At 58.5% G+C, this 23,308-nt stretch overlaps 1 protein-coding gene across 3 annotated transcripts in view; it reads right to left on the reverse strand.

The window, feature by feature from the left end:
• Nucleotides 1–23,308, reverse strand: part of BCAR1 (BCAR1 scaffold protein, Cas family member) — a 37,294-nt gene that overhangs the window by 13,294 nt on the left and 692 nt on the right. Inside the window, exons 1-2 of one of the 3 annotated variants that reach the window (XM_046681666.1) lie at nucleotides 10,910–11,234; nucleotides 47–658 (exon numbers count right to left, since the gene is read on the reverse strand). In XM_046681666.1, the coding sequence (XP_046537622.1) occupies nucleotides 47–658; nucleotides 10,910–10,921 (624 nt within the window). In that variant the 5' untranslated portion in view covers nucleotides 10,922–11,234. Of the gene's footprint in view, nucleotides 1–46; nucleotides 659–10,909; nucleotides 11,235–23,308 lie in introns of those variants that run through there. The other 2 variants (XM_046681664.1, XM_046681665.1) reach the window with 2 other exon arrangements.

A 23,308-nucleotide genomic window follows, 5' to 3' on the forward strand; every position in this document is an offset into this window, starting at 1 on the left:
CCCGGGCGAGCAGGGGCGCTGCCCAGCTGTGCCAGTGTGGCCTTACCTTTGCTGGTGGCTTCGTCCCCTCCCAGTTGCGTGCGTCCAGGGAAGGGGGGACCTGGTAGATGTCATGCCCTATCCCAGCAGAAGGCGGCACCTGGTAAATGTCCTGGGCGGGACTGCCAGGCCCTGGTGGCACCTGGTAAAGGTCGGGAGCTGGGCTGGGAAATGGGTGATGTGGCATCTGCTTTGAGAACGTGGACGTCTGCTTGGCCGGAGGAGACTGGAACTGTGGGCTGGGCCCAGGGGCTTGGTAGAGGCCTTGCTGAGTCTTGCTGGGGGTGGGCACCAGGTAGACGCTGTCGGGCTGGGGCTGGTATGCAGCAGGCAGCATAGGCGTGTACTGGGTAGCCGGGGTGTGCAGGCCAGGCTGGGGCAGGGCTGAGGTGGCAGGTGGGCCGGGGCCGGGCCCTGCCGGCTTCTTGTCATGCATGCCCACGAGGATCTTGAGGCGGTTCCCGGGCACAATGCCTTGGCGCCCATGCAGTGAGCAGAGCCACCAGCCGTCCAGGCCCTGAGTGTCCCGCTCTAGCACCGTCATGATGTCGCCCTTGCGGAAGGAGAGCTCATCGGGGGACTCGGCCACGTTGTCATACAGGGCTTTGGCCAGCACATTCTGGGGAGAGAGGACACAGGTGGGCATGAAGGCAGGAGGGTGTGCACTGAGTGTGCACTTGGTGGGCCACTGAGCTCCCACCCCTCCAGGACTGTTGAGGCTTCTGGCCTTGGCACTGAGAAAGGAACTAGGCAGGGTTTGGCAAGATCCTGGCGCCTCCTCCCCCACTGCCCCCCACAGAAAGGTCCTGTTGATTTTGTGTTTTTTTTCAAATAAGCCCAGAGAACACCTCAAAATCCTCTTGACTGCTGCCACCACCTACACTCCAGGGATGGCACTCAAGATACCCTTAAAAACCACCCCCAAAGTCACACTACAACCCAGACCAACACTGGGGCGAGTAGCAATAATGACAGTAATGGCCACCACATTCTGGGAAGAAAACAGGATGCATACCCTCCCTGCTCCAACTCATCAGTCCTCCTGCCCTGCCAGTGCAATCAGCCAAGAGGAAAACACGAGAAAGAAGGGGGGAGGGAACACACAGAGACAAACGGTCATCATCTGCAGACCATATGATCATCTATGTAAAAACCCAATAAACTAGAAGAATCAATAACTGATGAGAAATGTCACGGAAAAGACGTCGCACAATAACAACAAAGGCTACAAGCTCTCCAGGAATTAATCAAGCAAAGGCTGCACGAGACCTCAGAGGAAAAAATGCTTACGCTCAGACAAAGGGCTCAAGGGAAAACCCGAATAAAGGGGAAAACATACCAAGTTCATGGTGGGATGATGAAGCACTGTAAAAAGCCCATGTGCCCAAGCTTACTTAATAAATTACAATTACAATAAAAATGCCAGTAGGATTTTTTTTTTGATATATCAGACCAAAGAAAAAGAATCCTTCTAGAATTAAATGGGGGACTAAAGGTCCATGAACAAGCAGGTCAATTCTGAAAATGGTAGGCAAAGGAGCACTGGCCGTGAGGACATGCCACACTCTAAATCAGTGAGCAGCACTGGGACCTGCAGCCAGGACAGGGCTCAGAAGAGGCCCTGCTCTACGGGAACTCGGTACCACATGGCGAGGGGAAAGGTAAGACTGCATCAAAGGTGACAGCAGGCAAACTCAGTCACTGGAGGAAGAAAAACCAATTTGGACACTTGTCTCACATTTAAAACCAACGAGCAACGAAAGACCTAAATGTGAAAGGTACAACTCTAGAGCTAATAAAAGAAAAAACAGCAGGAGAATATCTTTGTGACCTTGATGTGGGAAAAAATTATAAAACAAAACCCCAAAAACAAAGACCCCAAAAATACAAAATATAAAGTAACAACAACAAAAACAAATAGATGGATTCAACCTCATCGAAATGAACAGTTTCTGTTGGATAGTGGACAACACAAAGCTGACAGGGTGACAGGTCACCAAATGACAAGAAAGTGATTTATCTAGAATCTGGAGATGCTCCTACAAACCAGCAAGGATGAGACAAGAACACCAACAAAACTTGGAGTGAGTTCTCTGAAAGGGAAAACAGAATGGCCAAGATCTCCACAAAGGATGCTCAGGGTTCCAGCCAGCAAACCAGGACACGCACATCGGTGACTCTGCTCTGTGCTCCAGTAGGTGTCCAGGTATCTGGTGAGGAATGTCAGGCATGCCCTCCTGACTGAGAAGAACAAACAGGAGATCTACAGCCCAAAAGCCTTTACGTAAATGTTACAAACGTCTATAAAACAAGTCTACGTATTTTTCACAGACACTTATCCAAGGACAGATTCCAGACACATTACATTAGCATGGGCGCTTCTGGAAGAAGGAAGGGAATGAGACAGGCAGCAGGAATGAATGGGGAAAATGAGAAAAGTGCTCTCATACAGACCGAGGCCCGCCAAAGAACAGCACCCCTAGCCTGCCTTTACTCCTGTGATGCTCACAGCTACCCCAGAAGTGGGCACCGCCATGAGGCTCCCTTAGTCAGCAAACCCTCCTGGAGCAGGGACATGTGCTCCATGGGGCCCTGGCACGGAGAGGCCCTGCAGCCAAACAGCTCTGGGGAACTTGAGGGAGGCTGTGGGACCAGAGGCGGGAGGACCACAGCACAGGCAGACATTGAGCTGGCAGGCCCAGCATGCCACTGGGATAGAGAACCCGGGCAGGGAGGCCTCTTCCTTTTCAGTCTTTGGCCACTGCTGCCACTGCCCCCCGCCTTATGCAGGTGCCAGGCTCCGGTTGGGCCCAGAGATATCACAGAGGGTCCCCAGCTGGAGCGTCAAGGTCAGTTCCAGGAAAGGGCAGGAGCAAAGGGGTGCCTGGGTGAGAGGCGGCCAGGGCTGCCTTGGCCTCCTAGGGCAGCAGGAGGCCCTGGCTACCCAGAGAGCTCAGTGGGCTCAGCAGAGGCCCAGGCCTCACACATGAGAGAAGCCAGGCCTGTGGAGAGGACAGTGCCAGGCCATCTAGGCTCTGGCCCCACCAGCCAGGCCTCAGCTCTGGTTGCCCTCCTCTTAGTCTCCTGCAGTCTGAGGACACAGAGCCTGGTCTAGACCCCTGATTTGGAAATGGGACCTGGGTTCTGGCTACCCACTTGCTGTGTGACCTACCCCGCCTGGGCCTGAGTCTCATTCTGTCCCCTAGACTCCATCTCCAAGGGGTCAAGCAGGAGCTGGAATTCTAGGTGGAAAAGAAAGGCCACATCCCCCTTGGGCAGAAATAGCAAGTGGGAGCTGGGGCCCTACTCGAGAAAAGAGTAGGGGTGAGGCCTCAAGTCCAGGAGGGTCTACCCCCTCCCTCCACACCAGTATCTGCTGCCAGAAAGTGCCCCTCTGGGCTCCATCTCCCCCGCCTGCTGTACGGAGGATTAGGGAAGAGGACCGAACATCACCAAAGAGGACGGTGGCCCAGAAAGGAGGCCCAGGCAGGCAGCAGGTGCTCCAGGCCCCACGACTGCACTCTCAGGCCTGCAGAGAACCAGCAGGGAGCCCATTTCTCCAAAGCAGCTCAGAGCCTCCGGCCCCAGAAAGGGCCAGAGGCCAGGGCAAGGCCCAGGGCAGAAGGCAGTCCAGGCAGATTCAGCCCAGCACCAAGGCGAGCAGCAGGACAAAGTCCTTCAGAACTGCAGTTGCTGCAACGCTGTCCACACCATGATCACAACAGAGTTGTCAACGCACTGAAGCGTAAGTTATGCCTCAATAAAGCATCAAACTTAAAAAATGAAAGAGGGTAAGAAAGAGTGTTAATGTCTGAGATGAAGGGGGATGCTTTCTCTTCCTGTTTTTCAGAATTTTTCAATTTGTATTTAATGAGCATTTCTTGACTTTGGGGTTGAAAAATACACATCCTGAAAAAGAAAACAGTGGACTACCTCCCAGGCTCCAAGCCAGGATGGGACAGAGGAGGCTGAAGCAGGTCGAGGCCAGAGCCCCGGGAGGAGCAGGCAGGGGTGGGGGCTGCCCTGCAGCCCACCGGAGCTCACGGGCCATCCTCAAGCTGCCTGCAAGAAAAGCATTTCCCAAATATGGTCTGCTGCCTGCCTCAGGGAATCACATCCCACCCTCCCCCAGTGACCCCAGAACACAGAGCCACCCGCTGGGTCCCCTAGCCCCTACCCTAGTGACCACAGGAAGTGCCAGCAGAGTGAGTCACAGGAAAATTCCCCTCAGGCCCAGTCAGAGGGGGCGGGTGCAGACAGAGGGGACTGCCCCTCTGGAGGCCCCTCACCTCTTAGGAGGAGGGCAGCCCAGGGAAGGCTGGCAGAGGGGCCTCACCCAGGCCCCAGAGGGCAGGGCTGGGCATTCAGGAGGGCTAGGGGGCTGCAGAGCTTGGCTGAGGGCAAGGCAGGCCGTGGAGGGGGAGGCTCCACCTGAACCCAGGACAGCTACTGGGGCCTCCTGTGCCCAGGTGGCCAGCCCCCACCCCCTCGGCATGAGCTCACTGAGCAGTCAAGGCCAACTACGGTTACAACTGTATAGTCTGGGGTGGCACGGGGCCAGGCTGGCAAGCACCTCTTGGGCTGGGCACATGGTCCCAGGCGCCTGGCACCAGGAGCTCCTCTGCGTCAGCTGGTGCCCCCGCCCAGAGCCCCAGAGGCAGCCTCTCCACAGCCCAGCCCTTGAGTCCTGGGTACTGCTGGAGCCAGAGCGCTCCAGCAGGCTGAGTACCCGCCCCTTTGGGCCTCGAAGCCTCCCCAGCTGCTCCTCCTTCCTTCTCTCTCGAGTCACTCCACAGCAGCTAAGACCAGATCTCGGCCTGGCTCTCCCCCTGGGCAAGTCCTTTAGCCTCTTTGAGCACCCAGATGCCCTGTGCTAAGACGACAATCCTGGTTTCATAGGATGGTTCTTTTGCTTAAAAAAAGATTTGCCCAGCTCTTGCTCTCTGCCAGGTGCTGGGCTAGGCTCTACGAGATGGTGTAGGCCCAGCTAGACCAGGTCCCTGCCTGCATGGGGCTTACATTCCAGCAGGTCAGACAGACACCAAACAACTTGCTAGGGTGGGGGAAAAAGTGGGGTGCCAAAAATAACGTGAGACAGGGCCACTGCATAGAGGGTGGTCAGGGATGGCCTCTTCAAGGAGGAGACACTTCAGTTGACTCATGAAGAATGAAAATCAGGCAACCATGAAACCAGCCAAGGAAGAGCATGCAGGTAGAGGACCAGGCATGAGCCAAGCTGCTAGAGCAGGCAGAGGCCGGGGGAGACAGGGCTGTGCCCTCCGCGGCAGGCAGGTGGGGGCCAGTCACACTGCAGGATGCCATGGGATGATGCACAGAGAGCTCAGTTAAGGTTATCCAAATGGTGACATCTCATGGTAGGAGAAGCCCAGCTAGGGCAAAGCCCATACCACTGAGACGTCCTGCTCTGGACACGCTCCCCCAGGACCCAGTGTCTTGCCCCCAACTTGGAAGAGGGGCCAACCCCCGCTAAAGCCTGGCTTTCAAGCCTCTCTCACTGCTGGGCCAATTAGGTGCTTGCCCCCAAGCGTGCAAGGGGACAGCACTGTGACCTCTCAGAGGGCACACTACCAGGGCACCATCACAGTCCAGGCAGACACTGCCAGCCATCTATGTCCGAGGCACCACAGAGACTGCTGCCTGACTTCCTCAGTCTCTGGCCACCTCATTCTTGCCTCTAGGAAACCTCTCGCTGTCCTCCTTCAGGACATGACTCTGGTGCCACCCCTCCAGGAAGGCTCCTGTGCCCCTCCTAGGGCACCCGCTCCCCACTGCCCCTACCTCCAAGTGCTGACCTACATGTCTTGTTATTGCCCACTTCATGACCCCCAACCCCGGGCGCCCAGGATGGGAGGGGCCTGTCTCCTTCAGCATGGAATCCCCAGGCATACACACAGCAGGCCCGGCCCAGAATGGGCACTGAGCACGTGGCTGCTGAAGAGGCAGGCTCAGGCAGAAGCTCTCCTTGTGTCCTGCCCTCCTTGGGAGCAGCATAGCCACACCTGTGGAAGCCAGGAAGGCCTTCTGGGGCTTGCTCACGCCAGAGGGAAGGGGCAGAGGAGAACCCCCCCCCCCCCGCCCCCAGCCTGATGCCAACACTCCCCAGACAGTGGCCAGCCAGCCAGGCCAGCTCAGAACAACACCCTGGTTGTTGCACATAGGAGCCAACAGGGTTGCCCCACAGGCCCTGCCTGCCACTGAGAATGGCCCTCATTGTGTCCCGGGGTCCTCTGGGCGACAGAGCACAACAGCCAGGCGGGCCCTCGGACATGGAGCAGCTGGGTCTTGGCCTCCAATGGGCGTGTGTCTGGGAGAACTGCAGCCCTCTGATGGGTATTTGGGTCTCACCCTTGGCTCTGCCAGCTCTGGGTATCCCCAAACCCCGACTCTGGGGGAGGGTGCTACCTGGTGGCTGGGAGTGGTGAAGGGAGAGATGCGACTGATAGGGTCACACAGTAACAACACTGAGGAAGAGCACTGACCGTGTCAGAGGCAGGGGTTGGTCACCTACTTCAATCGTCTCTTTTAACCTTATGGGACACTATGATTATCTCCATCCTATACATGGGGAACCTGAGGGCGCAGGACAGTTACTTGACTTGCCAGGGTCACAGTCAGAAAGCAGCAGAGGCAGATCTGGAAGGCTCTTGGGGTAATGCTTAGGTTCACGGAAGCCAGGAATAGAAACTTCACAGGCCTTTTCCATCCCTTCTTGTCCCCTACCCCAACACACACCCACACCCCAGCCCCAAGCACAGAGTGTCACACACAGCAGTCATTCGAGAAACACTAGTTCCCTTCATCCCAGAGCCATCTCAAACGCAGGCCAAGTTTATTTCTGGGGTATTCTGTTTGCTTGTCCCAAGGAGCCCCCGGTGGTCAATGGATACAGGCCCAATGTGCATGTGCCCGACTAGCAGTCTGTGCCCACAACCCCTGCTCACTTGTGCCCTGGGAATCCCCCTGGAGGGGCAGCAGCTGCAGGCCCACGGGCCAGGGTACTGACCAGCCCCTCGCCCTGCCTCACAGGCTCTGATGGGGCCCTGAGGGCAACAGCTATGCCCTGCCCATACATCCCCATGCCTTCATCCTGGGCAGAACTCCAGGACTAGTCAGCCTTAGCATCACTCTCCCCTAATACTACCAGGTACAACTGAGTGGCCAGGGTCTGGGCTCAAGGCCTCAGTGCATGGCTGGCAGGGAGCAAGAATATGGCTGAGGCCACATTCTAGAGCCATCCCAGGAGTGTCTGAGGCTCAGAGAACAGAGCAGGTGCCCCATGCCTGACACTCAACAGGCAGAAGACAGGTCTGTAGAATGAAGGACTAAAAACCCACTGGTGGTGGGGGCTGGCCCCGTGGCCGAGTGGTTAAGTTCGCGCGCTCCGCTGCAGGCGGCCCAGTGTTTCGTTGGTTCGAATCCTGGGCGCGGACATGGCACTGCTCATTAAACCACGCTGAGGCAGCGTCCCACATGCCACAACTAGAAGGACACACAACAAAGAATATACAACTATGTACTGAGGGGCTTTGGGGAGAAAAAGGAAAAAATAAAATCTTAAAAAAAAAAAAAAAAAACCCACTGGTGGGAGGCCACTGCCAGTAGCTCCCTCAGACAAGCACAAGCCACAGCCTGGCCTTGGCTGCAGCAGCAATAGCAGATGCCTCTGTGTCCAGGGTCAGCTCTGGGCCAGAAGCAGGCCCCTGTCCCAACCCCTGCCTGGGCGTCCCAAGCACTGTCCCTGTGAGGCTGGGCAGAGGAGAAGAGGTGGCATAGGGAGGACCCTCCTGCTGCAGGACATGGCATCTGCAGCCCCCAAGACACCACAGATGGTGGGAACAGGCAGGCCTGGGGTCAGAGTACCAATGAGCCTGTGTGAGCAGCGTGAGGGCCGAACCCTCCACTCTCCAGCCCATTCCAGCTGCTGGCAGCTTGGGAATGGTCCTCAACCCCCTGAGAACCCTCACCACTACCCCCCAGCCCAGGGAATTGACCCAGGCTGGGAAACTGACCCAAGGTGGCAGATCCCAGACCTGTGTGCCTGACCACCCATCACTCTCCTTTTCTGTCCCTGGGGCCCTGCAGGGAAGACTCACAAGATTCTTGAGTGGACTGGCTTGTTCACTCTCAGGATTTGGTCTCTTGGCAGAGGGCTCAGCATGAGGCTGACCTTTACTTCAGGGACAGCACCAGGCCCAGCATAGGGGTAACCCCCGCCTCCAGCCCCAGAATTGTCATGATGGAGGAGGAGAGGCAGAAGACAGCCCAGGTGGGACAGGGATTTCACTCCTTACAAGGCCATGGTTTCTCCACCTTGACATCTAAAGCCCCCTAGAGCTCTGCCACTCTCCAGTCCTGAGTAACTTTCAGCAACCCTAAAGCAGCACCATCTCTGAGCACGAATGGAGGGGAACACAATGGCACAAAAAGTAGGGTTCTCTAGATCAAATAAAAGTACCAAACCCCTGATTTCTGGGATGGGCAATGGAGATGGGGGCCTGAAACAGGGCCCTGCCCCTTCACCCTCTGAGCTCCTCCTGCCCCAGCCCAGAACTTGGCTCCACTCCTCAGAGGTGGGAGGGAGTTAGGGCAGGAAAACAGAGGAGGGGCCAGGGCCTTTCCCCAGTGCTAGAGGGCCAGAAGAGGGGGCTGACAGAGGGCCCAACCCCACCCCCTTGGAGCGAGACCCCACTGCAGCCCCTTATTTGGGGGCCCTAAGAATCTGGAGGAGGAGGAGCTTGCCCAGTGTCTTTGCTGGAGAATGATCCCTATCATTCCCACCCTACATCCTACCCTCCAAGTCTGCCTCCAGCACTGCCCCTCGCCCCTCCGGGCAGCCTTCCAGGGAGCGCACCTCGCCTGCAGCTGGTTCTGACTGCCCCAACCGGATGTGGGCTCCTGGGGGTGGGGCAGGGAGTTCTCTAGGCTCAAGAAAAAAGAGTGGTGGGACCTTCTAAAATAACAGTGGATGCCAGGAGGGGGCACAAAGGCACAGCCCTGGAGCCAGAGGGACCCCACCAAGTTGGCAGCCCCAGTGGAGCATGACAGCACCCTGAGGACCAGAGCGCCCCCAATCCCGGTGGAGGGGGGTACATGGGGGCAGAGCAAGAGATTAAGTTCTGGATCCAGTTCTGTGAGGACAAGTACCCGTCCCTCTCTGTGCCACAATCTCCTCATGTGTACCATCCGTATGACTGGTGGGGAGAGTGGTTGTCTCAAGTGCCTTTCCAGCTCAAACAGGATGCCCTACTGGCACTGCCCTTACCTCAATCCCTTGCCCAGGCCTGGAGAGATGGTGCCAGCCCACAGTGCTCACTCTACTCAGCACAGTCATGGCCAGAAGCTCCAGTTCTCCTCCCAGAGCTGAGAGTCACTGTCTTGGCAAAACCTGGGGCTACCCTGCCCTTCTCCACTCAGCTCCCACTGGGCTCCTTCCTTGCCCAAGGCAAGCGGTAGTGGGTGCTAATGTCACGAAAGCATGCCAGCAGCTCCTCCCAGACCTCTCTTACCTGCAGGTTCCACCTGCACCTGAGTCCCGCTCCTGGTCCTCCCAGCACCCAGCACACACCTGCTCTTCTAGGCCTGTCAGCCCTGCCATCTCTCGACCCCACAGTCAGCTCCCCATCCGGGAAAGGAAATGAGCACGGGAGGGCGTGTCTCCCAGCCAAGGGGGATGAGGAAGATCTCCTCGCCCGCAAGGCTCAAATCTGCAAGGAAGCAAGGAAGCCACAGCAAACCCGGAGAGTGCCTCCCAGCCTAAACCCTTCCTCATGGTAGGGGTGCAGGAAAGGAAACTCCGGGTTCTCAAGACGGGGCCGCTGTCCTCAGTCTGGGATCCGAAACCCCAACATCTCCTCAGGCTCCAACCCGCCCATGCTCCCCAACCACTCCCAGCCCTCAGCAAATCTCAGCTTCTCCGGCTCCCTCCAACGCCGCCTGGGGCTCTGCCTCGCGCAGCAGCAGCAATGTGGAGCAGGGAGCCCGGGCTGCGGACACTCGAGCGGCAGCCTCGCCCCTACCCCGGCTCCGCGCGCGAGCCGGAGGCTGGGACCCCGGAGGCGCTGTGCGGTCCTCGACTCCCGCAGCCAGAAGAATCCGGCTCCTGCCGCCGTTTTTGCAACCGGGGAAGGTAAAGGCCGAGAAGCGCCAGCCGCCGGTCCTGGAATCCAGCGCGGGAGGGCGGGGGGTGAATCATTAACCGGCCGGGGACTGGCGCTCCCGCCGCGCTGACATCTCCACGGACGCCACACGCTTGCTAGCCCAGCCCTCAACACCTAGCCTGGGGGCGGGGTAGCCCCCACTCCAAAACACACAGATGGAGCGACGGACGGACCACCACCCCGCTTCCTGGAAGTTCAGACCTCCTGGAAGTTCACCGTCCAGGGACCGCAGACCCCTCCTCGTAGCCGAGGGAACTGAGACTAGGGGGCAGGGCTCGCAGGCCCAAGGTCACCCAGCAGACGGCAGCCAGCAGGAGGAGAGCGGGCCTCCCGCCAGCAACTTTCCCGGATCCAGGAACTTTCCTGCCGGCCAGCGGCCCCTGAGTCCGGCCCTTCCAACCCAGCCCGGGGCGCGCAGGCTCTGGGATCCTCCGCAGTCCTCGCCTCCGGACGCCCGGGCCAGGGCGGGAGGCGGGTTCCAGGACCTCGGACCCCGGCCCGGTCGCGCCCCCGCGGAGGCGCCAGCGGCCAGCGGTTCCCAGGACCCGCAGGTCCGGCAGGAAATGCCACTCGCTTAACTCTTTCCCGCCTGGGCCCGACGCGGGGGCGAGTAGGGCGGCCGCCTCGAAGCCGGTTCGCGGACCCCGCCCCGGCCGCCGCGAGCCGACCCTGGCGGCGCCTGTCACACTCACCAGGTAGTTCATCGTGTCGGGCCGGCCGGGGACCCCGGCTCCCCGCAGGGGCGCACACCCAGCTGCCCGCGCCGAGCGCTCTCAGGGCCCCGAGAGTGCCGAAGCTACCCCGGTCCGGGTCCGGTGGCCTCAGCCACCACGCCTGCCACTGCCGCCACCACCGCCACCCGGAGCCGGTCCCCCAGCGCTCCGCCCGCCGCCGCGGTCCGCCCGGCCCAGCCCGGCTCCCGGCATGCCCGGCCGCGCGGCCATTGGCTGCTGCGGCTCCCCATGCAAATGAGCCGCCTGCCCAGGGGCGCGGGCGCTGCGGGCGCGCACAGGCACGGGCACGCGCGGTCCACTGGAACCGCGCGCCCCTCCTCCCCCGGCCCCCGCCCCCGACACTCCCAGCGCCAGGCTCTATGCGCCAGCCTGATGCCAGGCTTCAAGCTTAGTACGCGGGACATCTCCTTTTCTCCAAATGCACGTCCCCGCCCTCCACCATGGGCGAGAATGCTCCCCTCCTCAAAGGCCTAAGCCAACGCCCCCTCTTCTGGGAAGACTGCAGGGATTGCACTCCTCCAAGCCTCAGAGGGCCCGGCCTCAAGTTGACTTCTGCCTTCCCTGCCCACCAACCCCCAGGTATTCCGCGCGTGAGCAGCCGTGCGACTCAAATGTAAATCTGCAGGGAAAGGGCAAGGGGCATGCCCAAGCCAGCAGCAGGCTAATTATAAGGGCCAATGCACCGACTCCGGTGCAGCCTACCATATAAGAGCCCGGGGAAATGGAGGCTCAAGGCAGGGAGGCTGGGGACTCCAGCTGGTCTCCATAACCCAGGGGGTGCAAAGCCGGGGCTCATCCTGTTCCACCAGATATGTGCCCCGTGGCTCCAGGCCACCCAGGTTCACTGAATTGAATCCAGCCTCTCTGAAGCACCCGCTGCGGTCTGGGTTCTGCGCTAGGAGCTCTGACCCCAGCCCTCATCCCTCCGTCAGCCCTGTCCAGGCCTAACACCTGTGCCTACTCCCCAACAACTCTGTTTCGGAGACATGGGTGGGAGAGGTGACAGCCAGGAAGGAGGGGGAAGGAAGAACCACCACAGAGAGACTGAGTGGAGAGCACCACAGTTCTCCTGAGTCCCCCCTCCCTAGGTTGCAGGTCAGTGACTGTCACCCCACCCAGCAGTACCAGGGTGTGCCAGAGTCCCTGAGCATGGGTCAGCCTTGCAGGGAAATCCAGGATGGAACCTGCTCCAGAATGGGACAGTTTGGTGCCTTATCTCTGGGATCCTCAGACAGTCAGCATCCTGGGCCACTTGCTGAGCGTGGACACCATGAGGCAGCTTGCAATGCCAGGGAAGCAGTGGGGCAGACCCAGCTTCGCCCAGCAGAGAACCCTCAGGCATGGCCTATAAAACACATACAAGCCCTAGGTGGACCCCTCCACCTGACACACACCTGACACCCAGGGCTCAGCCGACTCAGCCCCTGGCCAGGTGTGCCACCTTGGGCAGGCCCTCTTGCATCTGTAAAACAAAGGGGCTAGGCTAGGGCAGCCCAAGTCTGGCTGGTTATAGGTCCCCTGGAGAGCTTGTTAAAAACCAGATTCCTGGATCCCACCCCTCCAGAAAAACTGGGTATGGGGGCACTGGGACATCTGCATTTCTTCAAAGCATCCTGGGGACCCACTGGACAGAGCTCACAGCACAGGGGTGGGTAAGGAGCAGTGGGATTTGGACACAGTGTGACTCAGAGTCCCCAAGAAGGAATGGGACAACTAGCTGCCACCCTATGCCCTCCCCAAGACTGGCCCCCTTGTCACCCGCAAAACAGCCCACTTCACCACAGGAGCCAGCTCTCAGTGACACACCACCTAGGGCCTCCCCTCCTGCGTGTTCCCAACAGCTGTGCCCGAGTCAGGCAGGAAGCTGTGGGCCTGGCCCTCCTAAACCCTCACCCTGTCCTCAGCCTGGCTGGCACCCCAGGTTCCAAGGGAAAAGATCAAAACCAGCTGGGACATATATGAGTTATCTGACTGTCTGTGCTGGGGGCCTGTCTGTGCTGGGGGCCAGGGGAGTCTTCAGGTTTTCCTTGGGTCTCCCCTCTTGTGGGGAGGGGCGAGGACCAGGCCTCACGGCTAGGCAGTGCCCTGCTGGCAAGGCTCTAGGCAGAAGGTCTCTGCGGGCATGGGCGGGGACACAAAAGGCCTGGCCCTCAGCGGACTGGCCCTGCTGCGTCCTAGCTGGCCTTGGGAGACAGGAGGCGGCTGGCTGGGACCAAGGGAACAGGAGACCCTCCCGTTTCCCGGGCTGGATTAAAGGGCCCTGGGGGCGGTGCTGCTTGTGTGGGCGGGTAGGCGGGGGAGGGGAAACCAGCACAGGAGAAGGCATTTCAAAAATTTGCTCCTTTTCCACTTAAACTCCCTTCCCCCCCAAGCCTGTGCCTCCCAGAATGGCATTTCCGCTTTGTAATCAAGGCCTCAGGATCTGTGCCCCACTGTGCTGGAAGGGGGGGTAGTTAGAGGGGGAGAGGAACGCCACCCGGTGTGGGGGGGGTGGATGTGGGAGGGGTGCCCACTGGGCAGGCTGAGGGAGCAGCACCCTGTGCTCATTTCATGACCATAGCCATCCTGCAAAACAGGCTTCCTGATTAGCCCCATTTTACAGATGAAGAGGTTGAGAACCAGTTTACAGCCCCTCACCCCATCCCACAGACTCCCAGCCACAGAAGGGACAGAGCAGGCGGCCAGGGAAGGGACAGTGGAGATGCCAGACCACAGTCCACCCAGACTGCCCTGTGCACCTTCAGGACAGGCCAGGAAGGAGTCAAGGGCAGGTGCACCAGGCTTGGAAAGCCAAAGACCCTACTACACCCAGAGACACCAAAGGACAGGCAGTTGAGACCCAAGCACAGGCAAACACAGCTGAGTTCAGAACTGGGGCCCAGAACCTCAGTGTGTGAGTGGGGGTTCAACCCCAAACGGGTGCTGGGGAATGTGCAGGTAGGAAGGAGAGGAGCCACTGACGAGGATGAGCCTGGAGAAGGAGTTGAAGGACGGAGCTGCAGGCGCGCTGCCAAGGTGCCAGCACTCTCCCAGACCACAGTCAGTCACCCCCAGGAGCGGCCTGGCAACTCCAGCCAGGCTGAGGATGAGCTCACCGGCTGGAGGGGCATTCACCAACCCCTCCCCTCAGGCCTGGAGGAGCTGTCTGTTCAGGGAACATGGCAGGCCCAGCGCCCGGGAACACTGGTTCTCATGTGTCCATACAGCGTGCAGTGGGGCGAAGGCTGCTGCTGAGCCCAGACCCTAAGTGGGAAGAAGAGCTTGGGAGCTGGCTCCCACTCTCTGGGCTTTTTGAGCCTAATGCTTCAGGTCAGACCCACTGCACGAAAAAGTATTCTCGCTTCAGGCCCAACAATGTCTACTGCAGCATTTACAACAGCAAAAGTGGGGTGCATAACCCAAATGCCCAGCTATAGGAGACTGGTTAGGCAAACCACAGCCTCTCAAAGAAGCATTGTGCAGCTATTAAGAGGGCACTTTCAAAGACCAAAATCATGCAAGAACGTGTTTATGACAATGTGAAAATAGCGGGCTAAAATGGCTTGCGCAGTGTGCCTGCAAGCAGCCCCTTCCCCCTCCTAAAGCCTTGGCTTTCCCAGCTGCACAAGAGCATGGCTGGATGTGTCAGCTGATGGCCAGCCGGTCTGGGAGCTGGGAGCGGCAGCAGGAAAGGATTTCCTGAGGCCGGAGGTGAGTGCTGCCAGCCCCAGGGACAGGAAGAAATGATGTATCTGGAGGGCCATGAGGAGTTGACGCCTTCCCCCTGGGCTGGCCACTCACACTGGCAAGCTTAAAACCCAACCCGCCTGCAAGCTGGAGTCAACCCCGCCTGGGCAAGGGTGTGGGGACTGTGTGGATGGCCTGGGGAAGAGGTGAGCCTGGCTGCATCAAGAACCTCTGTCACACACAGGCCAGACACTCCCACACCTGATGTCAGTCAGTTCTCACTGCAGCCATGGGGACCAGGGCAGAACTACCACTACCCAGAGGCTCAGAGAGGGGCATGCCTTGCCCGGATCACACCACCAGGAACTGGCAGAGCTACAACCATAACCTACCCACCCCTCAGCTACTGAGGCGTGTCCCCATGGAAAAGCACTCAGGTGACCCCAGAGTAGAGTGTGTACTCTTAGGGCAGGTCTTGGAGCCGTCAGCCATAAAGAGCTTTCCCATCCTCCCCTGCTCCCCGAAGGTGGAGTGACCAGCGGGGCAGTTCATTCGTCATTACAGTGGTGACTCTGACTGTGGGGAGGTGGGCGGGCCACACAGCCTGGAGCCAAATCCCTCCCAGTCACCTCCTCCAGGGCAGGGAGGCTCCAGTCCTCAACCTGCCATCCCTTCAACGTCCCCCCAGGAGACCTGGGTGCAAGGGCAGGACCAGGGCCACAGGTGTGGGCACCGAGCCACCAGGTGCAGGGACATAGCCGAGGGATAAGGGAGGGTGTGTGGGCAGAGGGGACCAACTCCCCAGATTCAGGCCTGGATCCCAGCACATCCAGTGCCCCCCACCTTCCCGCAGCCTCCCCTCCTCCCTCTAGCTCTGTCAAGGACCAGAGCAGCACACTCTCCTAATTCTTTTAATGGCTTTTCTAATTTGAAAATTAAAAAGCAGCAGAAGCACCTGCAGGGAGGCGCCTGCTTCAGAGCAGCTCTGTTCACAGCAGGTATGAGGCTGGAGTGGGGGTGAGCCTAGCTGGGCCCTTGGGCCCCAGCACTTCCTAGGGGCTCTTCACCCCACCCCAGGGTGCTGACCCCAGTAGCCTGAGCCCCCCTTTTCTCTTCTGCATCCCCCTCTTCCACCTCCCCATCTCTCTCTGAAAACCACCCCTCTCCCAGCAGGGGACCCCTCTGGGTGCTGGCAGGTAGACGTGGGACTGACAACCAAGCCCTCCCATTTGTGTAATAAGAAGACTGGAGCCTAGGTGCACTTTGCCCTCCCTGCTGGCACTGGGACACCACTCCCTGCATCCTCACCCCAAAGCAGCCTCTCAACACTGCCTGGGGGAGGAATCCGGCTGGCAGAGGAAATGGGTTAAGGGGAAGAAAGGGGCTCAGTCCCAGCTGGGGGAGAGGGAGGAGGGGGAAGGAGGGGCACAGGACATGTTCCTGTCCCCAGAGAGAAAGCATAGCTGCTGGTGGCAGGGCAGCTCAGGCTCACAGCCTGGGCAGGCAGGGACAAGGGTGTGGTCAAGACCCGCCCCAGCCAGCCATCTGTGCTCACCTCTCCCCATGGCAACCAGCCCCAGCATATCAGGGCAGCTGGAGGGGGGCGACTTCACATGCCATCTGCTGCCCCCTCAGGCCTCCTTCCACAGGAGCACAGGTGCCCACACCCACAGAAACCCACAGAGGGGCAGAAGAGTTGCCCAGCCACTCAGCTGGGGTCAGCAGGCCAGGGGGCCAGTGGGGTCACAGAAGGGGACCTTGGGGGCTCTGGGAGCAGTGCAGTGAGAGTACAGGAAGGAGAGAATACAGAGAAGGCAGACCCCACAGTCACTGGGTAAGGGCTGCTTTTTCTGCCTCCTTGGACCACACTGTGGGGCATCCCACAGGAGCCTGTTCCAGCCTACAAAGAAAGGCTCCATTTGCCCCTGGGGACCCAGGCTCAAGTCTTCACCCACGTTTAACCTACAAGGACAGGAGCAGAGACTGTTAATGATTCCAGCTGGCATGGGACCCTCAGCCCATCACTGTACCTTTCAGAGCCACGTTTGTTAAGCGGGTGGTACATTTCTTAAGCGTAACTGCCAGCAGCAGCCCTGCTCACCCTCACCCCCAGGCTGTGAGACTGTAGGCACATTAAGGCTGCCTGGAAGGGCTGGCCCAGTGGTATAGTGGTTAAGTTCGCCTGCTCTGCTTCAGTGGCCTGGGGTTTGCAGGTTCGTATCCTGGGTGCGGACCTAGCACTGCTCGAGCCATGCTATGGTAGCATCCCACATAAAATAGAGGGAGACTGGCACAGATGTTAGCTCAGGGCCAATCTTCCTCACCACCCCCACAAGAAAAAAAAGGCTGCATGGAGCACCTCCCTGGCACACACCAGCCTCACGTGCCAGGCACTAGGGCACTCCCTTGGGCCTGCACCCCTGCATGAGTGGCCTCCACTCAGCCCTCTCTGCTCTCCCAGCCCCTGCTCAGGTGCCCTGAGCTTCGGAGCCCCTGAATCACAAGAGGAATAAAACCTCCCGAGATTCTGGGGCAAAATCTTTCCATGAATCTCTGGTGCCTCCAGATCCACTAGCCAATGCTGGCCGGCCGTGAGGGCTGGGGAGTGGCTGGCTCTGGGGTCTACCACTGTACTCATTACAGTGAGTCCTTCGGCCCCTCCCACTGAGCAGCAGCTGGGCGCTGTACTAGGACATTGCTGTGAGAATGTGTCCATGTCCTGGGGAACTCACACTCCAGGGTGTGTGCCGGGGGGAGGCCACAAACAGACAAACATGGGAACATCTGTGGTGACACAGGCTCTGAAGGAGAATAAAGCAGATGGCAGAGTGACGGCGAGGGGCTATTTTATACAAGGTGCCTGGGGGGGTCCTCTCTGAGGAGGTGGCATTTGAGCAGATATGTGAATCTTTTGCTAAGGCTCGTTAGGAAGAAAAAAATAACAGTAACTGCCAACAACCTCAGCGTGAAGAGCGAGGACAGAGGTGTTAGGGACACAGGGGGTGGCTCTCAAGCAACCCCCCACACCCACCTCAGCTTCTTGAGTGATGAGGTGTCTGTGGGGCTGAGGGCTCCCAGAGTTGATGGGGAAGCAGCAAGGAGTGTCTGCGAGGTGGGGTGTCTTGGCAGTGGCGGGGGGCGGGGCAAAGAGGGGGAGGCCAGGAATCTGTCTGGACCCCGGAGGGTGGAGGGATGCAGTCAGCTCCCAGGACAGGCTCCACGCTCTTCTACCTCCTGTTCTCCTAGCAGCCTCTCCCCACCAGGACCTCTAGAGTGGTCAGGGGTGTGGAGGGAAACACAGGTGACTCAAAAACCTAAGACGCTTCACCTCGTCACCAACCCAGGAAGAGGGAATTCACACCCTAGACAGCTGGGCAGGGCTGTGAACAGGCAGGTGTGTGGTCACACGCTTTCTGAACACGCATGTAACTTTGGGTGGGGGTCCAGCATTTGGGGGACAGACCACTCTCTGGGCATGCCTCAAGGCACACATGATGGGAGATGAGGTTTTATAAACACTGAAATAGGGTATTACACCACCAATGCCAGTGTTTCAGTACTTAAAAATACACAGCACACAAAAACTAGAGACAGGTACCCATCAGCAGGAGGATGGATAAGCACGTACATTCATATTCATAAATGGAACACGACTCAGCACGGCCACAAAGGGAGAACTATTGATACACGACACGTAGAAGAAAATCTCAAACCCACTGTGCTGAATGAAAGAAGCCAGACCTCCAACAGTACCTACTATATACGCTTCCAGTATACAAAGGTCAAGAACAGGCGAAATGAAGCCATGACAAGAGAAATCAGAATGTGGGCCACCTTATCGGGGCTGAGGGACCCCTGACTGTAAGGGGCACTGACAAACTTTCTGAGACGATGGACACATTCGTTATCTTGATTTGATTGATGGTTACATGGGGTCTACACTAGTCAAAACTCACCCACCTGTACACCTAACATCTGTCCATTTCACCATCTGTAAAATCCACCTCAATAAAAGTCTCAACTGGAAAAAATAAAGTACAGACAAAAAAAAAAATACACGGCATTAGGAATACCAAAAATAGGTATTGTAATCCTAAACCCACCGTGTCACCCTTTTTGCTTAAAGTTAAACTTGTATGCCTACCTTCCGCACACATTGCACAATTCTGGCTCTTTTGACCATCCTAGCCTATTTGTGTCTTTCACTATAATCTGCTTCAAGTCCTTCTTGGAACTTGGTGGGGTTTAAAGAATAAATTAAAATTAGTGAAAAGCCCCCTCAGCCCCTAATCCCCCTCAGAGAAGGGATTTAACTTGAGAGCTGATACTCGTGACCCTCTCTCCCGCCACAGCGGGCAGCCACTGTCACCTCTACCAAGGTTCCCAACCTGTCCCCAGCTCCTTTTTCTTGAAGAGAGGGAGACAATGGCCCAGCAAACAGCGACTAGAAGGAAGCCAAAGAAACAATGGAGATTGACTAGGATGCAGTCAAAGCAAGCAGCTGTGCTGAAGCCAAGTCAAAGGCTGGGGAGGCGAAGATGCACACAGAGAGGGAAGGAGACAGCAGGGCAGGTGCAGCTGACCATAGGGAGCCTCATGCCCTGTGGTGGGAAGAGGGGGTCAGCGGGTGCTACTCTCACAGCCTTGTGGCCCACCTGCCTCACGCGCAGGCATGAGCCCCCTCCCTTAAGGTGCCAGGACCCACCTCGGGGGTTCTCTCCTTCCGCTGAGGGCCCTGCCTGTCCTCCGCTGACCAGGCTGCTGCAGACCACACCTGAGGACAGGCCTACACTGCCTCAGTGGCTTCCACTGCCTGAAACTCTGTACCTACTCCTGGGGGCACTCCGAGCAGAGTGTCCACCTGGGCTGGGGCACAGGGGGCCAGCTGGTGGCCCCCTAGAGGTCACTCTGTTGGTGGGGTGAGGACAAGTACCTGCCCGTCCAAGGCTGAGGGGCACGGGTCCTGCAGGCAGGCCAGGGCAGGGAGGGGCTGGTCATCCTACCAGTCAGGCCTCGGCGGGAGCCACATCAACCATAAAGAAAGGGCCTCTGGAGCAGACTGGGCAGCCCATGGAGAATTACAGGGGCAGGGGGCTAACCACCCCTCCCCAAGCTGCTTGTGCAGGAGCCAGGAGTGGGTCTTGGCCACTGCACCAGCCAGGCAGGGCAGGATAAAGATAACAACCTCGACAACAGTGGCTGCTATGATTTCTTACCTTACTAAGAGATTTCTGTACCCTTGCCAAGTTCTCACAAAACCTCAAGAGCTCAGTACTGTTAACATTCCCCTAATACAGACAAGGAAACAGGCTCAGAGAGGTTTAGTAACTCACCGAGGTAGAGAGGAGCCAGCACCATGCATTCTAGAGCCCCTGTCCTGGACACACCAAACATGCTTCCCACCCCAATGCAGCCTCTCTGGGAACCCCACTCAGCCCCCAACCAGGCTCCCAGGACATAAGCTGAGACGCCATGCTCTCTGCACAGGGACACAGCCACGGGTCTGCAGGGGCTCCTCAGGGCTCCCGGGGCGGCCTCCTCAGCAGGCGGCCAGGGCGAGCTGGGACAACATGGCAGAGAGAGAGGAGCCAAGCGAGCCCAGGTTACCCTGAGGACGCCTGCCATCTGGAGAGGAGCTGCCAGCAACCAAAGACCCCAACAATGAACGCACAGTCACAGAGGGGGCTCCCAGAGGCTTCCCGGGGCAGGGCCCTCTGCCTGACACTCGAGGGTGAGCAGGAGTGACTGGAGGTCACTTCCTGCAGAGGGAGGGCCAGGCAGGGCCAAGGCCTGGTAGGAGGAGGGGATGTGGCAGGAGGGGTGTGCCGGGTGCTTTGGGGACTGAACTGAGGACTTTGGACTTGGACACGGCCTCTTCCCACTGTCCTCTCTTGAGCCCGTTCTACTAGGCCCCAGCTGCCAGCGGTGAGCCCAGGGCAGTGCCTTGCAGCTCCCTGCCCAGCTCTCCTAGCACAGGAGGTTGGCACAGAGCCAGGCACAAGGGGGGCCCTGGGATTGCTGGTGGGTGTTCAATCAGGTGCCACGCCTGGCCCACTGATCTCCATCGACCACTGCTGGGATGGCGCAGGGCTAGACCACCCTGCCACACAGCTCTGGGCAAGCTGCCTGGCCTCTCTGCGCTCCCACTGCCTCGTCTCTCAGAGGTGCTGAAGGGGTTACACAAACTCATGCTTGGAAAGCCACAAGCAGAGGGTCAGTCTCTCAGCAGCCTTCGCCTCTGGGGACAGCTCCACAGGCCGCAGCCCCCACAATTAGAGAGGCCACGCAGGATGATGCTCACTTTCTGGCTTTGGATCCTGCCAGACTTCATTCCCACCCTGGCTCCATCTCTCGGTGGCCATGCGACCCTGGCAAGACACAGGTCCTCCCTGAGCCTGTGAGGCCCTGAGCCCAGCGCCTGGCACACAGGACGCACTCCACACACATCCTCCACTCCTTGAAAGGACCTGTCCCTCATTCAATAAAGGAGCAGCAGAGGAGGGGGCTAGAATGACTGTGCCTATTTCACAGACAGGAAACAAGAGGCAGGAACAGGCAGCAAGGAACTTCTCTACAAGCTGGAAGCTGACCTCTCGCCTGACAGTGCCAGGGGCAGCCAGCATCCTGTCACTCCTAAACACTGATCACGCCAATGCCCACCAGGGGTTGGAGGTGGGTGGCACAGCCATTTTCCTTTCAAACACTTCCTGCCTGCCCAGAGGGAAGAGACAGGCCTGGGGCGCCAGATGGTCATGCCCAAGAGGAAGGCAGATGTCAGAGAACAGCCAGGAAGTGCATCTCCAGGTGCTGTGTGAGCACTGCCCTCAGCTCAGGGTAGAGGAAGGAGCACTGAGCAGGGAGTCAGGAGGACCCTGTGTGCCTTCCCCTCTCTGGGCCCCAGACCCCTGATCTCTGGAGGGTCCCCCTGCTCTGACACTCGGGAAGTCAGTCCTGGGTCAACCTAGCCTGTCCCAATGTCTTCTCTCCCCACCATCACCTCCCATTCCATTCTGAAGCATCTTGTAATTTCCATGGGCCAAAGTGCCTGCGTCAGCCCCATCCAGGAAAAGACTGTCCAAATGAATGGGTGTGCTTAAAACCCAAATGCGTCCGTGAGCACCACATGGGCAGTCACCATTCTGGGTTCCAAGAGCAGGCGGCTCGGCCTGGAAGCCTCCAAGGGGCCTCACCACTCACCAGCACATGAAAGCAATTTTCTGAACATTTCACGGCTGCTCCAGAAATGAACTTCTCCTCCCAGCCCCGCAAGCTCACACGCTGCCCAAGGTCTCAGGGGAGAGTTAGGGTGATCTGAAAGCCCAACCACATAGGGGACAGAGGGTGAGAACCCCGCTGACCCTGTGCAGAATCCCCGGGGGCTGTGGCTGCAGGAGAGAGGGTGGGAAGTGACTTGGAGCTGGCAATGGTGTGGACAGACTGAGCAGACCTCAGCTGCAGGTCTCCACAGCAGTGCCTGTCTGTCCAAGTCACACCCAGTCCCTGGTACGCCTGCCATTCCTCTCTTGTTACAGATGGGGCTACTGAGGCGCAGAGCCCAGGAAGGCTGCCCAAAGTGCTGTAAGCCAAGGGGTCTGGGTGCCATCTCAGACTCCATGTCCAGATCTCTGCTGTGACTGGGGACAACCAAGCCAAATCAACAGCTGACCTCCCCAACTGAGGTCTGTCCAGGCTCTGATGTGACCTGAGTCACATTCCCTGTTCCCTACTGCCCTGGAGACACAGGACCTCAAGCAGGCCCAGGTGGTCCACCGCATCCCTCCGGTCAGTGCCCACAGGGTCAGGGCAGGTCCCTGGGCCAAAAAAGATCCAGAGTTTTACAGGAAAGCAGAGCAGGAGAGAAAAAGGGCTTGACAGGCATTTTCTGTTTTCTTTCTTTCTTTCTAAAGATGAGACAATTATGCTCTGAACCAGAACAGATGGGGGGGGCGGGGGTCACATCGGCACAGCCTGGAAGCCCTAATTTCTTCATCTGTAACTCGGCATTACCGCTTCTGGAGGCGGGCAGGAGCGGGGATCTTTAATTCCGTAATAACAATGCTTTGCACTTACACAGCATCTCTCCTCCAGTAATCTCCCCACACTCTATGGTGGTTAATTAAGAGGCCACTTGCCCTGCCAGGAAGCCCCAACTGTCTGCTTCAATGTAAGGACCGGATTCCCCAGGTGAGGAGCAGTCCCAGAAGCAAGACCAGGCAGACAGGCTTCTGGCCCATTGCCCCTTCCTGTCAGAGGGAAAAGCCCCTAACTCAGCAGAGAAACAATGGCTGGAGACCACAGCTTTCCAGCCTGCAGAGGGCACTCCTTCCAAGCAGGATGCAGGGTGCTGGCCCCCACCTCAGTCTGTCCATCTGTAAAGCGGGTTGGGGCCTGCACCTGAGGCCTCCTGACAGCAGGTAGCCAGGATCACTTGCCACCCTCAGATGGTGGGGCCCAGATGCCTCCAGATTGTGGTCTAAGTGTGGAGCCAGGCCTGGGGGCTGCCCAAGCCTGCCTGCTGGGCCAGGCAGAGGGGGTGTCAGGCAAGAGAAGGTCCCTGGCTAGGAGGGAGGGAGGTGCCAGGGCCCTGCACCCTGGGCATCCAGCGGCCGAGGAAAACTTCTCGGGAAAGTGAGTGCATCAGCTGTTCTGGGGGACAGGCACAGATCTCCACTTGGCCAAGCTGTCCTGGGG

The sequence above is a fragment of the Equus quagga genome, chromosome 13, assembly GCF_021613505.1.
Source record: "Equus quagga isolate Etosha38 chromosome 13, UCLA_HA_Equagga_1.0, whole genome shotgun sequence".
NCBI lineage: Eukaryota > Metazoa > Chordata > Mammalia > Perissodactyla > Equidae > Equus > Equus quagga.